This window comes from Ovis canadensis, chromosome 2 (genome assembly GCF_042477335.2).
Source record: "Ovis canadensis isolate MfBH-ARS-UI-01 breed Bighorn chromosome 2, ARS-UI_OviCan_v2, whole genome shotgun sequence".
In the NCBI taxonomy this organism is placed as follows: domain Eukaryota; kingdom Metazoa; phylum Chordata; class Mammalia; order Artiodactyla; family Bovidae; genus Ovis; species Ovis canadensis.
Window position 1 is genome coordinate 76,842,463 of NC_091246.1, and position 19,281 is coordinate 76,861,743.

Here is a 19,281-nt window from a genome sequence, read left to right on the forward strand (position 1 = left end):
TTTAGAGGAGTGGAATGTTCCTTTGGTGTGTGAATTAAAATCTAAGAATGCTGAAAGTGAGAGGCAGCATATGTGTGTCACTAGGAGAGACACTGAGGATTGTGTGTGGGACTGGGCAATGTGTACCTCCCCCATGGTCCACCCTCCATCCCCACTCCTCTCCAATTAAGTCCACTAGGAGGGCAAATGAAGCTCAGAGGAGCAGAAGGACTTGATCAAGGCCATCTTTATCAGTACACTATGGCCCACCTTGCCAGTTCTCATTCAGGGAGCTTCTCATTATGCTATGCTATCTCTTAAACCATTGAACATCCCTGGGACAGTGGTGTCACATACATAAATATGGAGTTGTGAAACTGGACTGTTCATGCAGTAACATGGCAGCATAAACTATTCTCAGTTTGAGAAAGTGAAAGTGAAGTCGCTCAGTCGTGTCCGACTCTTTGCGACCCCGTGGACTGTAGCCCACCAGGCTCCTCCGTCCATGGGGTTCTCCAGGCAAGAATACTGGAGTGGGTTGTCATTTCCTTCTCCAGGGGATCCTCCCAACCCAGAGATCGAACCCAAGTCTCCTGCATTGCAGGCAGACGCTTTAACCTCTGAGCCACCAGGGAAGCCCAATAAATGTGAACTGAACGTAAAATCTAAAGGAATTACCTCTTACTATGTGCCAGGTGCTTAGTATGCCTTATTTTGGTATATCTTTACCAGATTATCCTGAGTTACATCTGAGGAAACCAGAAGCTCAGACAGGGAAAGTGGCTTGCCTAATAACCCAGCTGGTCAGCAGCTAAACCCTGATGGGCCTCAGGGCTACCTGAGTTAAGATGCTGGCCTCAGGCCTGTCACCTCTCTGCACAGGGTCTCTTGAAGCTCGTGGCCCAGTAGAACAGAGGCCAGACCAAGGTCACACTAAAACCATATATTCGCTTCATTTAGAAGGTATGCGTGTGTTGGTGGTGGGGAACAAGTAAAGGACACTCATACACACACCTGTTTTTTTTTGTTATGTCTTACCAAGACATTGTGAGCTTCCATGAAAATATGTTACATGTATACATTTAGTTCATGTTAAAAACTGTAGTGCTATACAGCACACATGTTTTCAACCCCCCCCTGAAATATCATGTTTTTGCTTTTCAAATGTTCTATTTTATGAGGCCAGTACTCTAACCAATATTAAGTTTCAAATGAATTTTTTATATAGAGAGAAATGTTTATCAAATACTTGCCTTATTTTTTAAACACTGCATTAAATGCCAGTAGATACTTTAAAACCTCATAACAACTTTGTTAACTGGAGGTTTTGGGGTCACTAATAGTGGTGGAACATCTCTTAGATGACTTTGCTGTTAATATTCATGTGTGATAATGTAGTAACACTGTCTTCATGGTTTTCCTTAACATATTGTGATAAAGACTGAAGAGGTCGTGGCCATGGAATAGAGAAACGTTATTTTGCTCATCAAATCAGAATTATACCTACCTGACTTAATAAATCATAGCAACTTAGTTTATAAAATATTTGACAGCTTTTCACATCATTTATGAACTACTTAGCGTAACTTCAATAACTATAAATACTCTATGTTTACAATTTGCCTCACAAATGAATGGTGAATTAAAGACAAAAGAGAACATTGATTTGTAAGGTATAATTGCTTCTTAGTACGACAATGCCATTTTGACTTAATCCATGACTAGGATCATCATTAAGGGCAAGGTACTCCAAGAGTGCTTTGTCAGGTGAGCACTAAATGACATAATTAAAATGCATTTTTATGTAGGATTTCTCAAAATGCAGGATTTGAACAAACCGTGTTCCTTTATATCGGACATTTAGCATTTAGACGCAAAGAACCAATGTTTCTGAAATACAAAAAGAGTATATCTAGTATTATTCATTTAGGTATATGCCTACGTTTCCTACAGTACAAAATAAAATATAAGGAGATACGTATAAAAATTGATTTTTTTTTAGCACTGATCCAGTTAATACTACTGGTGCATCAGAAGAGATGCCTCAAGAGCTTTCAAAATCACTCAGCTGCTGTGCAGACATTTCTGTTGCTGACACTGCTACTTCTGATGCGCCAACATTTTATGAGTCTGTTCTTGTTTTTCACAGCCCATCAATCATCTGCCGTCCATGTATGCTTTAGGGCAGAACATATTAAGGTCATTCATGGAATGAAAGTGAGGTCTTTACATTGTACCATCTGATCAATTTTTAAATCTCTCTTCCTAAAAGGTGCAAGTACAAAGTCTAGAGTTTTGTTTTTGTGTGGAAAAAAAAATAAAAATTGGGAGTAGGGGGAGAGAGGATTCTAAGTAAGGGGTACAGATACTGGAAGAAAAATTTTTTTAGGAAAAAAAATAAAAAAAAATCTAAACAATTCAGAGCAAAGTGGATTGGTCTGAGGGAGAAGTCTGCAGGCACAAAAAAAAAGATGCTGACTAGCATGCCACAAGATGGTATTAGTTACATGTTCCTTTACATTTTTTTTTTTAAATACTAGAAAGAAAGCTTATTTCTTTAAGATGCTGAACTTCTAAATTTGCTGTGTTGGAAAAAATAGAAATAGGACCACATACCAGTAATGTTTTGGTTTTCTTAGAAATCACCATCTTTTGATAATATCATATTTTAGTCATTGTGTCCAATTCTAGAGGCCACCTCCCAGATGGGCTACTCAGTAGGTAAGGCTTTTTACAGTATTTCAAAAATATCCATCACTGACCATCTCTATCAAACTGGTAAAGTAAAATGTGCCTGCCCTAGGGCTCAGCCATCACACTCCCAGGTGCCCATCATTCAGAAATAACAGCAATGTGAAAAGGTCTGGGCTCAGGACTGCTCAGTATAGTATGTTTTGTAAGAGCAAAATGCAGGAAATGAGTTAGCCTCCATTAATAAGGACTCAGATGATATATTTTGTGACATCTGTTGAACAGAGTATCATCAATGCCATCAGCTATTAAAGGAGATAAAACTTCATGTATTAGCTTGGAAAATGTAGTTAAATATTAAAATAGGAAATTTTATGTAAATGCATCTGTATCTATATACCTGCTATATAATCATTTAAAGAACTGTATATACAAAAAATTCTGGAAATATATGCATGAAACTCCTTACGGTAGATATTTCTGGAGAGTAAAATTGAGAGTATAGGAAATCATTTACATTTTATTTTAAATATGTCAAAAGAAGAAAAAATGAGATAAAGAGTAATTTTTCTTTTCCAGAAGTATTTTTTTTGCCTTTTACAACTTATAAAGATCACACACAAAATTTAAATAATACACTGCACAACTATATAGCCATAACCTAAGTATAACTATTGTTAAGCTTGCTGCTGCTGCTAAGTCACTTCAGTCGTGTCTGACTCTGTGGAACCCCATAGACAGCAGCCCACCAGGCTCCCCCGTCCCTGGGATTCTCCAAGCAAGAACACTGGAGTGGGTTGCCATTTCCTTCTCCAATGCATGAAAGTGAAAAGTGAAAGTGAAGTCGTTCAGTCATGTCCAACTCTTCGAGACCCCATGGACTGCAGCCCACCAGGCTCCTCCGCCCATGGGATTTCCCAGGCAAGAGTGCTGGAGTGGGGTGCCATTGCTTTCTCCCATTGTTAAGCTTACTTTCTATTAAAAAAAAATTTCCTCAGTAAACATATGCTACTTTTATAAATAAGAAATATTGATGGGCCAATTATAAAGTAACTTAGAATTTCTTTTTTATAAGAAAAGCTTTCTTCCCACCCAAAAAGTAGTTCACTTTTGTTTAACATGTAACTCATCTATCAGCCATCCTAACACATATCCAGTTACCACTGTCCACAGAGATGTGTAAGGCTTAAATAGGGGTTTCATTAAAAGCATCTTTTATAAGTGAGTATTATCTTCCCTTCCTTCACAGATCTTAAAGATTTATAAAAGTTGATGACTAGTTACTAATTCTAGAACATTCTTCTACTACATCTCTTCCCTCACTTACTCATTGTGTCCATTTTATTCCATTATCCTCTTGAGGTTGTAAGTCTCACCTTCGCTAAATGATCCCTTCAATTGACATATTCCACACCAGTTCTGACTGTCCCTGCAGACCATTAAGTGATGTCACTGTTGTAAACCATAGTCTCTTAAGAGATTAGGCAGTTCAGGTTCTCACAATTACAACCTGGCTGCATACTGCCATCTGAAATCCTTAACAGACAGATAAATATATTCGTGGAAAATACCTACCTACAAGCAGAGGTACCTGCTCTTAATTTGCAAAGGGCGAGCATTTCTAGTTCCGTCTAGATGCTTGAATACAGTGTTTAACAAACAGAAGGACCTATTATCACCCCAAATTTGGCAAGTATGCTTAAAGCAAAGTTCCTCTCCACATCCCACAACTTCGCAGAGACGGTATCATTAGAAGAACAGATTTCTCTGTTTTCACTTTGTGTCCAACTGAGTGCCTAGAGACAAAATTCTGACCCTTTTTCCTTCCCAGACCCAGAGACATATGTGTTTGTGGTACTACAATTAGGGAAATAATTCTTTGAAGTACTTAATGCCAAATACTGTATCTATATGAAATTTTGTATGTATGTTTCAATATCTTTTGAATATGAAGCAGCATTTTGGAAAAAGATCTGGCTCTTTAAATCCAGACGCTCCAACAAAAATAAGTAACTCAAAATGTAAATAGATTCTTAATCTACAAGATGATTGTTTTTTTAAAGGAAAGTAGAATTAAGAATCAGTGAACTAAGCAATAAGCTTCCTTTACCTTCTGAAAGATCTACTGAATTTCAAATGATAATGTTAGTTTGACATTTTATCATCCACAACAGACTCATCAGAAGTAGAAATCAATTTGCTTTCAAGATCAAATTCTGTGCTAGGGGCTGGTTACATAAATCACAAGTTTCTGATTTCATTGAAAATCATGGATTGTTAAGTCTCTACTTATGTATACCATTAAGTAACACTGTCATATTATATAATAGTTGTACATAACTATATACACAAAGGTATGATGTATATAAAAGCACATTTCAGAAACTGAAGGGTGAATGGTTTAAAATCCAAAAATATAAGTAAAAATTAAAATTGCTTCCTGTGCAATACCTAAGAAAAGTGTTTTAGAATAAAAGAATCATTTCATTTGATCATCCAGCAAAGGCCTTGATTATGTACAAATCAGGGAGGATTAGCACAATAAAGCTACTTGGTTAACAATCCCAACTTCTGCTCTTATCCTATCAGCAAGTAATTAAATTCATAGCCACCGGCTAGAATCCACACTGGCTGAAGCAAACTGAAACATTCTCTACAAATTTCACATTAACACCTGAGTCTATTTTCTTTGTTAACATCAGATTTTCATGACAGCAGGCCACATTCTAGAGCTTGGGAGGCACACACACTATTTCAACAAACCAAGACTTAACTAGACTGCTTTAACTGAGCGTAGCGCTGCCTTGATGAATACACGTGCTAGGATCTTGGGACAATTTCTCCTGTTTTATTTTATTCCTCTTAAACCACCTCTCTCCTTTTTACTGTTTGCCCACTTTATTCCACTATCCATTTGAGGTAAGTTTAATCTTAGTTAAATGGCTCAAATGGTACAGAATCTGCCTGCAATGCAGGAAACCCAGGTTTCATCCCTGGGTCAGGAAGATCTCTTGGAGAAGGAATGGCTGCCCACTCCAGTATTCTTGCCTGGAGAATTCCATGGACAGAGGAGCCTGGTGGGCTACAGTCCATGGGGCTGTAAAGAGTTGGACACGACTAAGTCCCCATTTTATTTTGTTAAAGCTGTTGTTGATTAAAGCAAGTTCACTTCAATTATACCCCTTCATTCTTTCTAGTGACTTATATGGAACTTAGTATGTTCTACTCTATAAAGGGATCTAATATTCCCACATACATTGGGGAAATTAGATTCTTATTAGCATTCTTGAATATGGAGATATGTTGGTTGAAGGCACTGGTATTTCCCTTGTAGCCACCAGCACTCTGCTAGTAACCCTTTCTGCATTGTAGCCATTCAGGTGTCACTCTCTTGGTGCTGGGGTGATGAGGGATAGCACTCCCACTGGCTCTATTTTGCTGCTAACCTTGCCTTTATACTAAGCCTCTTAAATAAATGCCCATCAAGAGAAATTTAGTTATATGGAAAATTTCTTTTAACTTTCATGCTGACGAAGGTATATCTTTGCTTTTTAAAGAATAAACCTCATTTGAGATAGAAAAAAATTTTTTTAAAAGCCCACATCTATGGTGATTGGTAGAGCCACATTTAAAATTCCAGGCATTTCTTTTAACTGGATAGTTACTAGTTACTACAGCATATCTACATGTAAAATAACACATATGCTAAATACAGTAAACTGTGCCCTTTCAATTCCAAGCAATTCACTGAAAATGTGTAGTTTAGTAAATCTGTGGTATACCATAATGAGTAGAATATCCATTTGACACAGAAAACTTTCAAACAGTTTGGCATACAATACTACCATCAAATTGTCATCAAATGGACTTCTTAGATCAGCTCTCTAATTTTTTTCATTTTCATTAGGTACTGAGACAATGCTACTCAGTTGTATAGTTTAGCTCTCTCTACCATTCATCATTTTGGCAAAAATAAGATTTAGGTGAAAAAAGGCAAAATGGAGTTAGCCTTGCATTAACAATGCTGAACAAAGCACACCTCAGCAGGAATAATATTTTTCCTCTGTTGAAGCACTTAATGTTCTTCAAGAAACAAGCATATATTTCTTATCCTCGATCACTCTGAGCATCTCCTCAGCAAGAAACCTAAACTGGTTACTGAAATTTAGTAAAGGTAACCTACAAATTTTTTCCCTTGTTTTTCTCTTCCCCTCCCCTTTCTTTCAGAATAACACAGACACAAATAAATAGGGAAATAGATTTAAAAAAATGTATTGTTTCCCAATGAGATGAATGAGGTAACATTCCATCCATCCCCTCATTCACTTTATAAGATAAGAAACTGGATTCTTTCCGGATAGGTGTCACTGAAAATAATCAACTGTGCTCATAAAATAATAAGCTCATAAAAATGGCAAATATTTTTAAGACTTTAGGTTTTCCAAAATTTGAAGGGAAATTATTATTTTTTTCCTTTTTCTACCCCACCTCAGATTTTCACAAAGAATATAATTTCCTTTCAAGACATGTTTTGCTGAGTCTTAGTAATAATAAAGAAGGAAGATAAACAACTGTTTGAAATAAAGTGATACAGTCACCTCTCATGGCGATGTCATTGGGGCTATAAAACTTTCAGGAAACACTGGGTTCTGGACAAGATGAGTCGTGCTTCTTACCTGGTGTTTGGAAATTAAGGCGCCTCAGTTCTACTGGGTCTGTTGGATGGTGTGAAGGGACCTCCTTACTGTTTGGTATGCTGCTCTTTCTAGAGTCAGATTCTGCCCTCTTCCTATAGGGAGATAATAAAAATTTAAGAATAAAACAACCAAAAAAACTGAAACTGATTTAAAAAAGCAAACAATTATGCATGAGTTGCCACCCTCCCCTCCACCCCCACCCCCCGCCGCTGTCCCCATTTGTAGTTTGAAAACTTTCTGACCTTTCTGACTTTGTTAAGCTAACTTTTTTCTCTCCTGGCCTACAGTATTTCCTCAAGTCTGAAAATCTTAAGTGGATGATCTCTAAGTCCTCCTTTAGCTCTAGAATTAAATAATTCAGAGACTCTGCCTTTATAAGGAGGTGCCGGTGAGATAGGTTTGGCAACTTGTTCAGCTTTTCTTCCTTGTCCACTAGCTCTTTGGGAGGAAAAGGATAGAGCAACCCTAATAACCAATACTATGAGTGTAGTTACCATGGAAATAAACTCAGAAACTACTTGGCCTCAAGCTAAACAGCTAAATCTGCCTCCACTCTTTTTCCTGCAGGATTCATGACCGGTGACTACAAAGTGGACCTGCATTGGATTTTCCCATAAGCAGATAAATACAGTAAGTGTATTTCTAAGAGTTACCCTAATACCTGGAAGGAGAATCAGGACCACACCAACCAACATCCTTTTTCTCTTTTAAATTCCAAGGAAAAAGCCATGTTGCCTGTTTATGCTGTCAAGGTAAGTATCTTTGCTTAAGGTGTCATGATGCAATTTTTAAAAATGTCTATGCAACAAATGTCGGGTTTTTCATAAGATTGCTTTATCCATGTTTTTTTCCAGACAAATAATCACAGAGTGGTACCTAAATATTTTCCTTAAGGTTGAATTAGATTAAAAACTCACTTAACTAAGGGAGAACTTTTCAAACAGTGGTTTCTTCCCAATACAGATTCCAGCAATCTCCAGGCTGGAGTCATAATCATAGCATCTCACCCTGCTCAGAGCAAAGACATTCTTATCTGGGAGGAGGGTGCAGCAGTGGGTGGGAACTCTCTCTGTCCCTTTTTGATATGACTGTGGTACAGCTCATTAGTGTTGCTGTGGCAATGGGCTCTCATTCAGTGCCACTCAGGTCGTTCCATGGTTAGCTAGAGGGCTCCTGTTAAATAGCCTTTCCTCCCATCTCTGCTCATCTGTATAGAATGAAACCAACCAGAGGATGAAGGGAAGATTGATGCGAAGGGAACGTATACTTGATTTGCTCAAGTGCAATGCCTTTGGCAAAATGTTCTCAGTGCGATGAATTTTGGGGGGGTGAGTCCTGTTAGACACGTTGTTCTCTCAGAACCTTGGATTAACCTGTCTCAGGATTTACTGTTTCTACCTAAAATTCTCACGTATAGCCTTAGGACACAGCATACTGCCAAATATACTACCAGTCAGGGGAAAGCAGTGAATTGGAGGCGTGTCAGAGGAACTGGCAGCTCCAGTTATATGGAGTGGAAAATGAGAAGGAAAGAAAAGGAAGAGATGGAAAGCTGGTGAGAGACGGATGAGAATGAAGAGAAAAAGGGGCTAAGAAGACGATGTGAAAGGAGGAGAGGACAACCACTTGCAGAGTAGAAAAGGTGACTGTGTTTATGCTGTGGGTTGTTAGCCTCACGATACAGAGACATGCTTTACTATCGAAGATAAACTGGTTAACAAAACACCACCACGTTTGGCCAGTCAATCAATCTCAAGTGTAAAAAACATATGGTTGGTCTTTTCCAAGTAATCCCAGTAGCCCTTCTCAGGTTTTGATCTTTTCACAGTCTGGCACTTTTTTTTTTTCCCCACTTATGTGCCAGAACCGATGCCTAAAATCTGGATTTGTATCCCTTTTCAGAATTGCTCTACAGTCATTCTTGCAGTATTATGGAAGCCACATGAAGAACTATCTGGGCAAGACACTGACTATTACAGATATTGGGGGACATCCTCCTTATCTTCTGTTGCACTGAGGACAAGATTGAGTGGCGGTGAGGCACAGGGAGAAAAAAGAACACTCTGTAAAGACATTTAGTCAATTTCTTTGGTAACAGGAAAGCTAAAATCCTATCTGGTTGCCCAGTGCGTCTTGAGAAACCCATATCATGAGACCAAAATGACAAGTCACTCTTGTAATAAGTGGGAGGGGTGTCCTGACATTTAATAACTAACTTGTCCCTCAATCTTTCGAAATAAGATAATCTCTAAGAAACCAGTTTCCAAAACTCCTAGCCAGCTAGGAAAATCAGCTGTTTAAATTTCATTCTGCTTCATTTAGTAGTGATGATCACCACACGGGTAATTCTGACTGCCCACACTTTACTGTGTGGTTTCTAAACAGAAATGTGTTAGTTAAAATGTGAGTTTTCTAACAAAGAATTTCTAAGCAAGATTTGCAGGATGCAGAGTTTGATCATCATCAGAAACAACGATCGTTTTTAAAAATGAAATTTACTGTTACAAAGTATTAAATGGCATATAATGTTCTAACTCAAGCCCCGTGTGAACATAAGAGTGACATTTCTTTTTTTCTGCTAAGTTTTCGGAGATCTCATTGTTCTCAACTAGAAAAAAAATAACAAATAGTGACTAGAAACAGATTCTGAATATTGCCTTGCTATTTTTTCTATCAGAATTATGAATTCCTAGGGTAAGTTTATTTCCCACAGCGAGAAGTATCTAACATGGGCAGGCGTTATCTGCGTGAAAATAAAAAAGCACATGCCATTTCAGATATGGCAGAAAATGCCAACTGTATAAAAGTATGTGTTTATTTGGGCTGTGAATAATGTACAACAAAAGCTCTGCTCTATGGTCTCCGTGGGGTTTCATTTTCATCTAGTCTCCCCTGATCTACATGTAAAGTGGGGAGCAAAAACGCAGGGACATTGTGTGGAAGATCATATCTATTGTATTTGGAACAATAATATTCAGACATATGCATACAGGCTTTTGGAAAAAATGTATTTATTTACTATTAATAGAGATTTCAAAGAAATCAGTTCACAATGATCCTGACGTCATCAAGAACAGAAGCCCAACTTTGCCACTACTGGTCTGTATCTCCTCGGGTAAGTCAACTACAAACCTAACTTACTTAATTTCTTCACTTATAAAACAGGGGAGGAGGGTTAGATGTGAAGTTTTGGTCCAGCTCTCTTGATAGAACAAGAAGGTAGTGATGAAATTGTGAAATGTGGACAGTTTTATAGTGAGAGGTAGATCTCTGAGCATATTAAATGGATTCAAAGTGTTTTCACTTTTGCCTTAAAAAAAACTATTTTGCATGTGTTTTTCTGCTGGATTAATGACAAGCATAGCTTCTCTGAGGTACTCAAAGTTTGCTGTCGGTGAAAGTGTAACACAGCTTGTTGACCAGTGTTACCTGGTTTTAAGGAAAATAATGTAGCGGTGATTCTCTGGTATGCAGCAGAGTCACCCAAGAGGGCTTGTTAAACTACAGGCTGCTGGACCAACTCCCCAGAGTTTCTGAGGTCAGAAACTGGTCTGAGGTCAGTGGGATCAACAATTTGTGTTTCTATCAGGTTCCTAGGTGATGCTGATGCTCTTGCTACTTGTATTCCAGTGGTTCTCTATGGAGACAACACTGGAAGGGAGGCAGGTTAGATGGGCATTGAGATCCTTTGCTTAATTTTAATCAGGAATTCATATCTAGGTGTGTGTGTGTTAGAAAGCTGAAAGGTTAGCTTGGACTGATCAGTAAATAAGCAAGCAACATAGGAATGATTATTATTCCTATTATTCTTCAAGGCTGGAGGACAGGGAAAATAATTTAGAATTAAATATAAATTTTTACTGACCTACTGCCATCAATATTAGGGTATAAAAATGTTAGTATTCTTGTACAAAGGGTCTTGAGATCATACTTTCAGTAAAAACAAACAAAACGAAAATGATTCACATTAACACATACAAATGCTCATTTAACCTTGACTACAAACAAAACTCAGAGACAAGTTTTACTACCTTCTAAATCTACCTTTAAATAATCTATTTTAGCATCATATATAGATAAAACTACTCCTTCCTGAATCATTTTAATATCAAAATTACTTTTTATACCTAAGCTTTGTCCCTGTTCCCTTTGCCAGTTTCATCTTTTATATCCAGCTTCCACCATTACCCCCTCAATACCTCCAAAGTCTACCCTTTTTTTTTTTGTACTGAGCATTAAAGGGGTTTGTTCTCTATTCCTCACCTGTCAGGTTTACTGCTCCATTTTAATGCAGCAAGAAAGAAAAAGAGAGGCTAAATGTTAGTTGGCCAAGGTAACAAGAGTAACCATGACAACCAAGATTTAACAGCTCATAATTAGGGACATACACTGACACACATTAGAAAATGATAGCATATCAAAATATTTCAAGGCCTCTAATCATGAAGCAAATGCAGGACATGCGAGTACATGGGCAAGCAAAGCATTTGTGTGGGTATTAATGTCAGACTCACTTTTATTCATCAACCTACAAAACGCTGCCACAATTAATTATATCCTAGGAAGAGTTTGATGGTGGAGATATTTGATTTTTAAAAAACATGCCATGAGACAACAACTAATGTACTTAATGGGAAAATAACATTATCCCATATAAGAAATTTAGTTCGTTAAAAACATTCTTCTTTAAGAGGTACATTGTTCCTTTAAAATACCTGCAAATTGCACTGACCTGCAGAAAAACTTGCACAACTATATAATATACCACAAGGTAGTGAAGTGGCAGAGATGAGTTTTTCAAACACATTTTGGCAAGTAAGGTGATTATAAATCTTTTTTTTCCAGTAAAAGCTTAAATACATTTTCAGTTTTGGAAAATATAATACTCATCATTGTATCTACAGAACATAACCCATCTATATAGCTGTGTTAATCCAGAAAAGCAATTTATTAGCAGCCACTGACATGACCCATAGTTTCCTAGTCACAGAGGCACTACTGTATGTGAACACTTCCAGCTCACTCTCATTGGCACTTTCACCTGTGATAATAATGAGGACTGTTTAACCACGTTCTTTATGCAGAAAGTATAACCTTCACCTAAAAAGAATTCATCTAAATAGTCTTCATGTTGCGGCAAACTGCAAAATATTTTGTGAGTTCTCAATTGTAAGAAACAAAAGTCTACCTCATTGCCAATGAACTATACACCCATATTGCTACAATATCTTCCCTTAAGGTAATCCAGTCCATAGCTTTTGAAAAGTACAAAGTCCACATTTAAACTGTACACACACACACACACACATAAAGTGAATAATGAAAAATGATATCAGACACACAGGTTCTTTGGATTCTTAAAGTGATTTAGCTAGTTATGCCAAGTTTTTAAAAATCCTACAAGTGTTCCTAACTTGGCTTATTTTTAATCAGTGAAGTCATCAGTGAATCCGTTGTAAGAAAACCTATTTATCTGACAGAGTGAAATACTTCGTGAACTGCCAGTTTTGTATATGGAAAGGCTGTTGAATACTACAATGAACCAGTGCATAGTCTCCGCTTCATTCCTCTGCCACAGAAATGTCAGCCTTACTGCACATGGGTACATAGTTTGTGCAAATATCTATAAGTTTAAAATCTTTTGGAATTTAAATTGCAGTAAGGATTTCATTACAGCTCTTGCCAGTCAAGATGAAGGTGATAATGAGAGATGGAATAAATAAGAGGAGGAAAGTTTATCTATCACTGTTTGACGCTTGTAAATTTGATTATTCAGTAGCCCTCTGCACCATGTACTCGCCTTAGCACAAAGAAGTACCACGGGGAATAAGATGGAGTCCTTGACCTACAGTTTAGTGGGTGCAGAAAGCCAAGGAACTGGGCAATGGCAGTAATGCAGTAGGCTCTATGATAAAGATAAGCAGAAAGTGCTTTAGAAGCATAGAGAAGGGGACCCTAAGGCAGCCTTAACTGCAAAAAGAGGACATGAGGTGGACACTCAGAAAGGCTTTCATTTAGTAAGTGGATCTTAGCTTACTTCTAAAGGGTGAGTGAGAGTTGCTCCGTCAAGACAAGTGCCTGTGGAATGAGTAGAAAGGCTTTCAGAAGGACCTCCTCAAAGGTGAGAAGGCATAGCCCAGTGTGGATGCCTATTTCTTCACAGCATCTCAAAATATTCTGGACTCTATTTTTTTCCTTGATGATACCATGGAAATAGGAAAGGTCTATACCTTAGTCACATCCTCATGGTCTTCACACATGAACATGCAGAGGTGGGGAATGGAAATGATTTACTCTCGACAGCGTCCATTCACATTAGACTATTACTATTCAAGAATGATAATTTGGCCTAAACCATGCCTTAGTGCTTTCTAACAAACATCCTAATCCATTTTTCCCTTTCATAGTATATAACAAATACTTATCCATCTTGAAATGCTTTTCATAGATTTACATTTTAAGAATATTTTCTATAGAAATAATTCCTGAACAGTTTTAGAACTAATGATTGAAAAGTCTTGCAGATGTAGCAGATGTGCAGGGTAGATGAACACCAGAGAACATTCAATTACTTTATGAATTCTTTTTTCTTTGTAGGGGAAGATAGATGAAGGGCAACACAGAGTCATTCAGAAAATGTACACATGCGCTGAAGGTAAAAATAATACAATGTAAGTGAAGAAACCAGGGCCTGGAGTGTTAGCATGACTTTCTATCCCCTACAGCCAGCTAGTTACAAAGCTGGGACTTGAACTCAGGTTTCCTGCTTCCATATTTACTTTTTTTCTAAACCTTGCTACATCTTCTCTCTGAAGTTTAAACTTTGTTATATCATTGCACATGTATCACAGACACAGTCCAGAATTTTAAAAAAAATCTTAGTGCAGGAAAATTAACAAAACCTACCAAACATTTCATTAATACTATTCTGATGGTCCTTTAAGACCCTTACAAAGCCTCAGTGATATGTTTTGTTATTGATTATCAATGTATTATGGGTTTTAGCACATTTAAAACAAAGTCAAATGAACAGAATGCAAAATGAAAATAACTGCTATTCCATATTACTATAATTAATAAAAGTAAATCTCCTCAACCAACTCAGTGAGATTTATTTTTTTATATGGACAAACCATCCACAGCTATAGACCTATTCCTAACAAAGGTCGTCTTGTAAACAGGTGTATATTACCAACAGGATTATCGAGATACTGTGGAGTCAACAGTATTACATACTCATTCCCCCTTATTAAATTATTATTTGCATAAGGAAGTAAAATACTTTAAGAATAGTAATGATGATAATCAATTCTGAGTGATTACCAATGACCTGTGTATAAACTGAAAAGCACCTAAAAAGAGAGGTATAGTGTTTGTTATATAATTTTCTTTGCTCAGATTCCAAGCTATTAGAGACACTATTCATTGCCTACAGAAGATTTCCTCTTGAACTGTTTCATGATAATCAGGAAGGACATTGTTGGGTCTACTTGAGTTTCAAGTCAGGAATGTTCTTTACTGCTGAAGCAAGCATTTCTATTTCAGAAATGCTTCATGGGCTTTCAGATGGTTAGCTAAATATACTTAGCATTTGAGGATGTGTGCATTTCCCAACAATTGCTTTAGACAATGCTCACATATGCATACACTAAAATGCAACTTAAATAGCCATAGTATCTTTAAATATGATGCCTTTTTTGTAGGATTAGGAAACATCAAAATAACTGAGTTGTTATTTTTCAAGCACATGTGGATAAAGAAAACTTAATTACCAAGGTTAGAATCTTCTTTCTCCATATTTACATAACTAGTTTACAAGGCCATGCACATATCTATTAAGTGGCATGACTTAATGATAGCCAAATAGATCCTAATGAAATGCAACTTAAAAAGGTAAGCATCTTGTTCATTCTGAGTAATAACAAATGTCATGTGATCTAGAAATGCAATTGTCAACAAGCAATTTTCTGCTTTGACCCCCACAGCAGGATGTCAACATAGAGTTGTTTTCTGTAAAACATGTATTTTTTCACTTTCTCCTTATTGTATTCTCTTCTGGTAATAAGTGCAGTATGTAAGAAGCAAAGGGTACTAGCTCTTACCCCCCTGGACTCACATAGGATCTTTTCCTGTTCTGGGGCATATGGGAACCTTGAGCTTTCAGGCCTTAGCTCTTACACAAGACCCAAGTGATCAAATACAACAGGCTTCTTACCATACACGCTAATAAGACACAAACTGGAAGGTGGAGACTGAAACCATCGACTAAGATATTCTGGCCTGCAATCATTTGCCTTTTCAGCCATTGTAGGGGGTGGACAATTGAGCAATGGTAATGATTAGGAAAAATTATGATTTTTTTCTTCATTCTTTGTAATTCTGAAAGAGGCTAGGTAATTTAATGCACTAGGATTATAAACTTCTTCAACTTGACTTTTTTTTTTCCCTCAGCCCTGGAATGGAATTGGAAAACAGCCTCAGAAGAGACTTATTCAAAGGAGCAATGTCTTGAAAAGTAAAGGAAAAAAAAAAAAAGATCTATTCAGAGAACAAAGGAATGCAGGTAGGAATAATTAATGTAAACCAATGAAAGGAGTTACAGGAGTAGGAAAAAGAAATAATGAAGATAAGATTGTCAGATTAAACATGTAAGCCAGAGTCAAAATGAAGACACTCTCATCTAATTTTGAAGGTCAAGGTTACGGTGATGGATGGTGATTTAGTCGCTAAATTGTGTCCAACTCTCGCGACCCCATGGACTATAGCCCACCAGCCTCCTGTGTCCATAGGCATTCTCCAGGCAAGAATACTGGAGTGGGTTGCCATTTCCTTCTCCAGGGGATCTTCCTAATCCAGGAATCGAACTCGGGTCTCAAAGAGAAAAATTATCTTGCAGAAGAAGGAAGGGAGTACCTTCACAGTAGCATTCTACAAGATGACACACTACAAAGGAAAACAGGAACACAGATTGAAGTGCATGAAAATAAAATCTGGATTGGAAGAAGAACTGATATAAAGGAAAGGAATTCAGTCATTTTGAATATCATATTTTTTTAGTTCAGGAAGAAGTTAGAAGAAACATAATTACTGTGTTTTCTACCCAACTAAGCAGTGACCTAGGGGACAAAATCCTACATGTAATGGAGACAGATATAGGATTGACAAAACAGTACATTAGAAAATATGGGTTACTGTGGATTATTTGCATCCTACCTGTGGTCAAAGACACTAAGAAGGAAAATGATACCTTGGATTTCCTCTTGGACACAGATGAGAATTCAATACTGAAGATGCAGAATAAGCGTTAGAAGAAAAATGGGAAAGGGAAGAAGTTCATCTTCTTCCTCTCTTTCCTTTCTTTGATCTTCAATGTTTAGCTACTTTTGCTAAATTTTGAGAAATAGCTACAGAAAAAAATCTCAGTACTCGGGCAAGGTTAATAGTGTTTCAGAATCCATGCTGATATGGAGCAATTAACGATCTAATTTGCTTCGGATTATCTGCTTGGGAATGTAACAACGTCTCAACCGTCATGCAAAGAACTCATACTGTGTAAGTACCTCAGAAGATGGAGATTGGATCCATGCCTGCTGGGCAGCAGAGTCTACACACACTGAATGAGCTCGGTCTTTATATTTTGTTCTAACAGTAATGGATACATTTCTCCCCCCAGTGATTGCTGGAAATATTTGTACCAAGATCAACCACACAATGACCATGGAAGGATGATAAAGTCTCTGAAAACAAGGCAGCCCCCAAGAGGCGCAGGGCGAAGCCCCCTGCAACAGAGGCGCAGGGCGAACCTACCTTTTATAAAGAAGAATAGCGATGACAATGCAGATGATGAAGACCACCGCAAGCACAGGACCCACAACCCAGATCAAGCCTTCCTCTTCATCTGTGATGGGCTGTGGGTCCAGATCCATCGACACAACCGGATCAGAGTAAGGGCTGGTTGCATACATCTTCTGAGGAAAAACAGAGTCTATGTTAGTTATAAAATAATGACTTTCCAGACAGTATCTTTAGCATTAGAAGAAGCAAAGATTCAAGACATTATGGATTTGACAGTAGTTTTAAACTATTTAAAAGGTGGAGGGAAAGGAAGAAAAAAGGAGGTTTTGCAATCTAAATTTCTTTATAAAGTATTTAATAATAAAATAATTTTTGATGGTATACATTTTCATAGATACCTTTTCACTGGAATCTATATATTGGAATAGTAAATGATCTTATGAAGTAAGTACCAGTAAATTAACCAGTCACAAAATGTTCAATGAGCAACTTACATTGTGCCAATCTATTACATACAATATGAAAAATAAAAATATTATAGTTCTAACCCTTAAGATATAATCACTCATTAAATACTTATACAGCAAAATGTAAGTATTTCATTAAATATTATGAAATATATATTATACATTATTATATATAATATTTATATGTGCAGTCTTAAGTATTGCACATTGAAGTCTAAAACTTCAAAAGAAAAGTTCAGTGTTCAAACTATATAGATGCAAGATATATGAAAGTGATAATATGGCTTTCTAGAACATAAAATTTTGAGGACTTAAAAGGATTTAGCAGTTTCTATATAATTTTATTACAGTACTGCTCAGAGGTTGATATGATTATTCCCAATAGAAAACTGATAAAGAGGAAAGAAAACCTTATACACTGTTGAGGGGAATGTAAATTGGCACAGCTATTATAGAAAGTAGTTCTTGGTTCCTCCAAACATTAAAAATAAAACTACAATATAACCCAGCAATCCCACTCTCCTAGGTTTATATCTAAAGGAAATGAAATCACCGTCTCAGAGAGATATCTGCATACTTGTGTTCTCTGCAATATACTCACAATATCTAACACATGGAAGCAACCTAAAAGTTTCCTTTGGATGAATGGACAAATAAAATGTGATTACATATATACACATATACATATGTACACAGTGGGATATTATTTGGCCATCAAAAGGAGAAAATCCTGCCAAGATCTTCAATGACAGGGATCAATCTGCACTGCAGGGTATTATGCTAAGTACAATAAGCCAGACCGAGAAATACATATCACAGTATGAGTTCTGAGGATCTAACGTGCAGCAAGGTGACTATGGTAAATAACATAGTATCATATACCTAAAAGTTACTGAGAGTAGATCTTAAACTTTCTCACCATACACACAAAGGAGTTACTTATCTTGATCTTGGCAATCATTCACAGTATGTGTATATGAATAAATAGATAAAATCATCACAGTGTACATTTTAAATATGTACCACTATATTTGGCAATTAGTCCTCAGTACCGTTGGAAAGATATATGCAAAAAAATTACTTGGTGAAGGAAGGGATTGAATATACATAAATTCTGCTTCTCTAATATCTAGTTTTGTTCTGTCCTATTTTAGATTAACTCAGAAGAAGATTCTCTTGATTCTGCCCCTCTTTAAAATACTGGCTTTTTCAATAGAGACCAGTCCACAGTGAGCTGCCCCACATCTTAAGAATAATCTAACAGCTCATACAGCTCAAAAAGAAACAACCCAATAAACAAATGGGCAGACCTAAATAGAGATTTCTCCAAAGACGACATACAGATGACCAACAGGCACATGAAAGGATGCTCCACATCACTAATTATTGGAGAAATGCAAGTCAAAACTACAATGAGCTATTGCCTCACACGGATCAGAATGGCCATCATCAAAAAAAATCTACAAATAATAAATGCTGGAAAGGGTGTGGAAAAAGGGAACCCACTTACATTGTTGGTGGGAATGTGGATTGGAATAGTCACTATGGAAAACAGTAAGGTGGCTCCACGGAAAACTAAAAATAGAATTACTATATGATCCAGCAGGCCCACTCCTTCATATTCAGAGAAAAACTATCTCAAAAAGACACAG

General features: G+C 37.0%; 1 protein-coding gene across 15 annotated transcripts in view; it reads right to left on the reverse strand.

The window, feature by feature from the left end:
- The window catches only part of PTPRD (protein tyrosine phosphatase receptor type D), a 443,130-nt gene that overhangs the window by 130,796 nt on the left and 293,053 nt on the right, over window positions 1–19,281 (reverse strand). For 8 of the 15 annotated variants that reach the window (XM_069576559.1, XM_069576551.1, XM_069576558.1 and 5 more), the window contains 2 exons: window positions 17,175–17,335; window positions 7,347–7,459 (listed from right to left, as the gene is read on the reverse strand). In XM_069576559.1, coding sequence (XP_069432660.1) covers window positions 7,347–7,459; window positions 17,175–17,335 — 274 coding nt within the window. The remainder of the gene's footprint in view (window positions 1–7,346; window positions 7,460–17,174; window positions 17,336–19,281) is intronic. The other 7 variants (XM_069576561.1, XM_069576552.1, XM_069576560.1 and 4 more) reach the window with 1 other exon arrangement.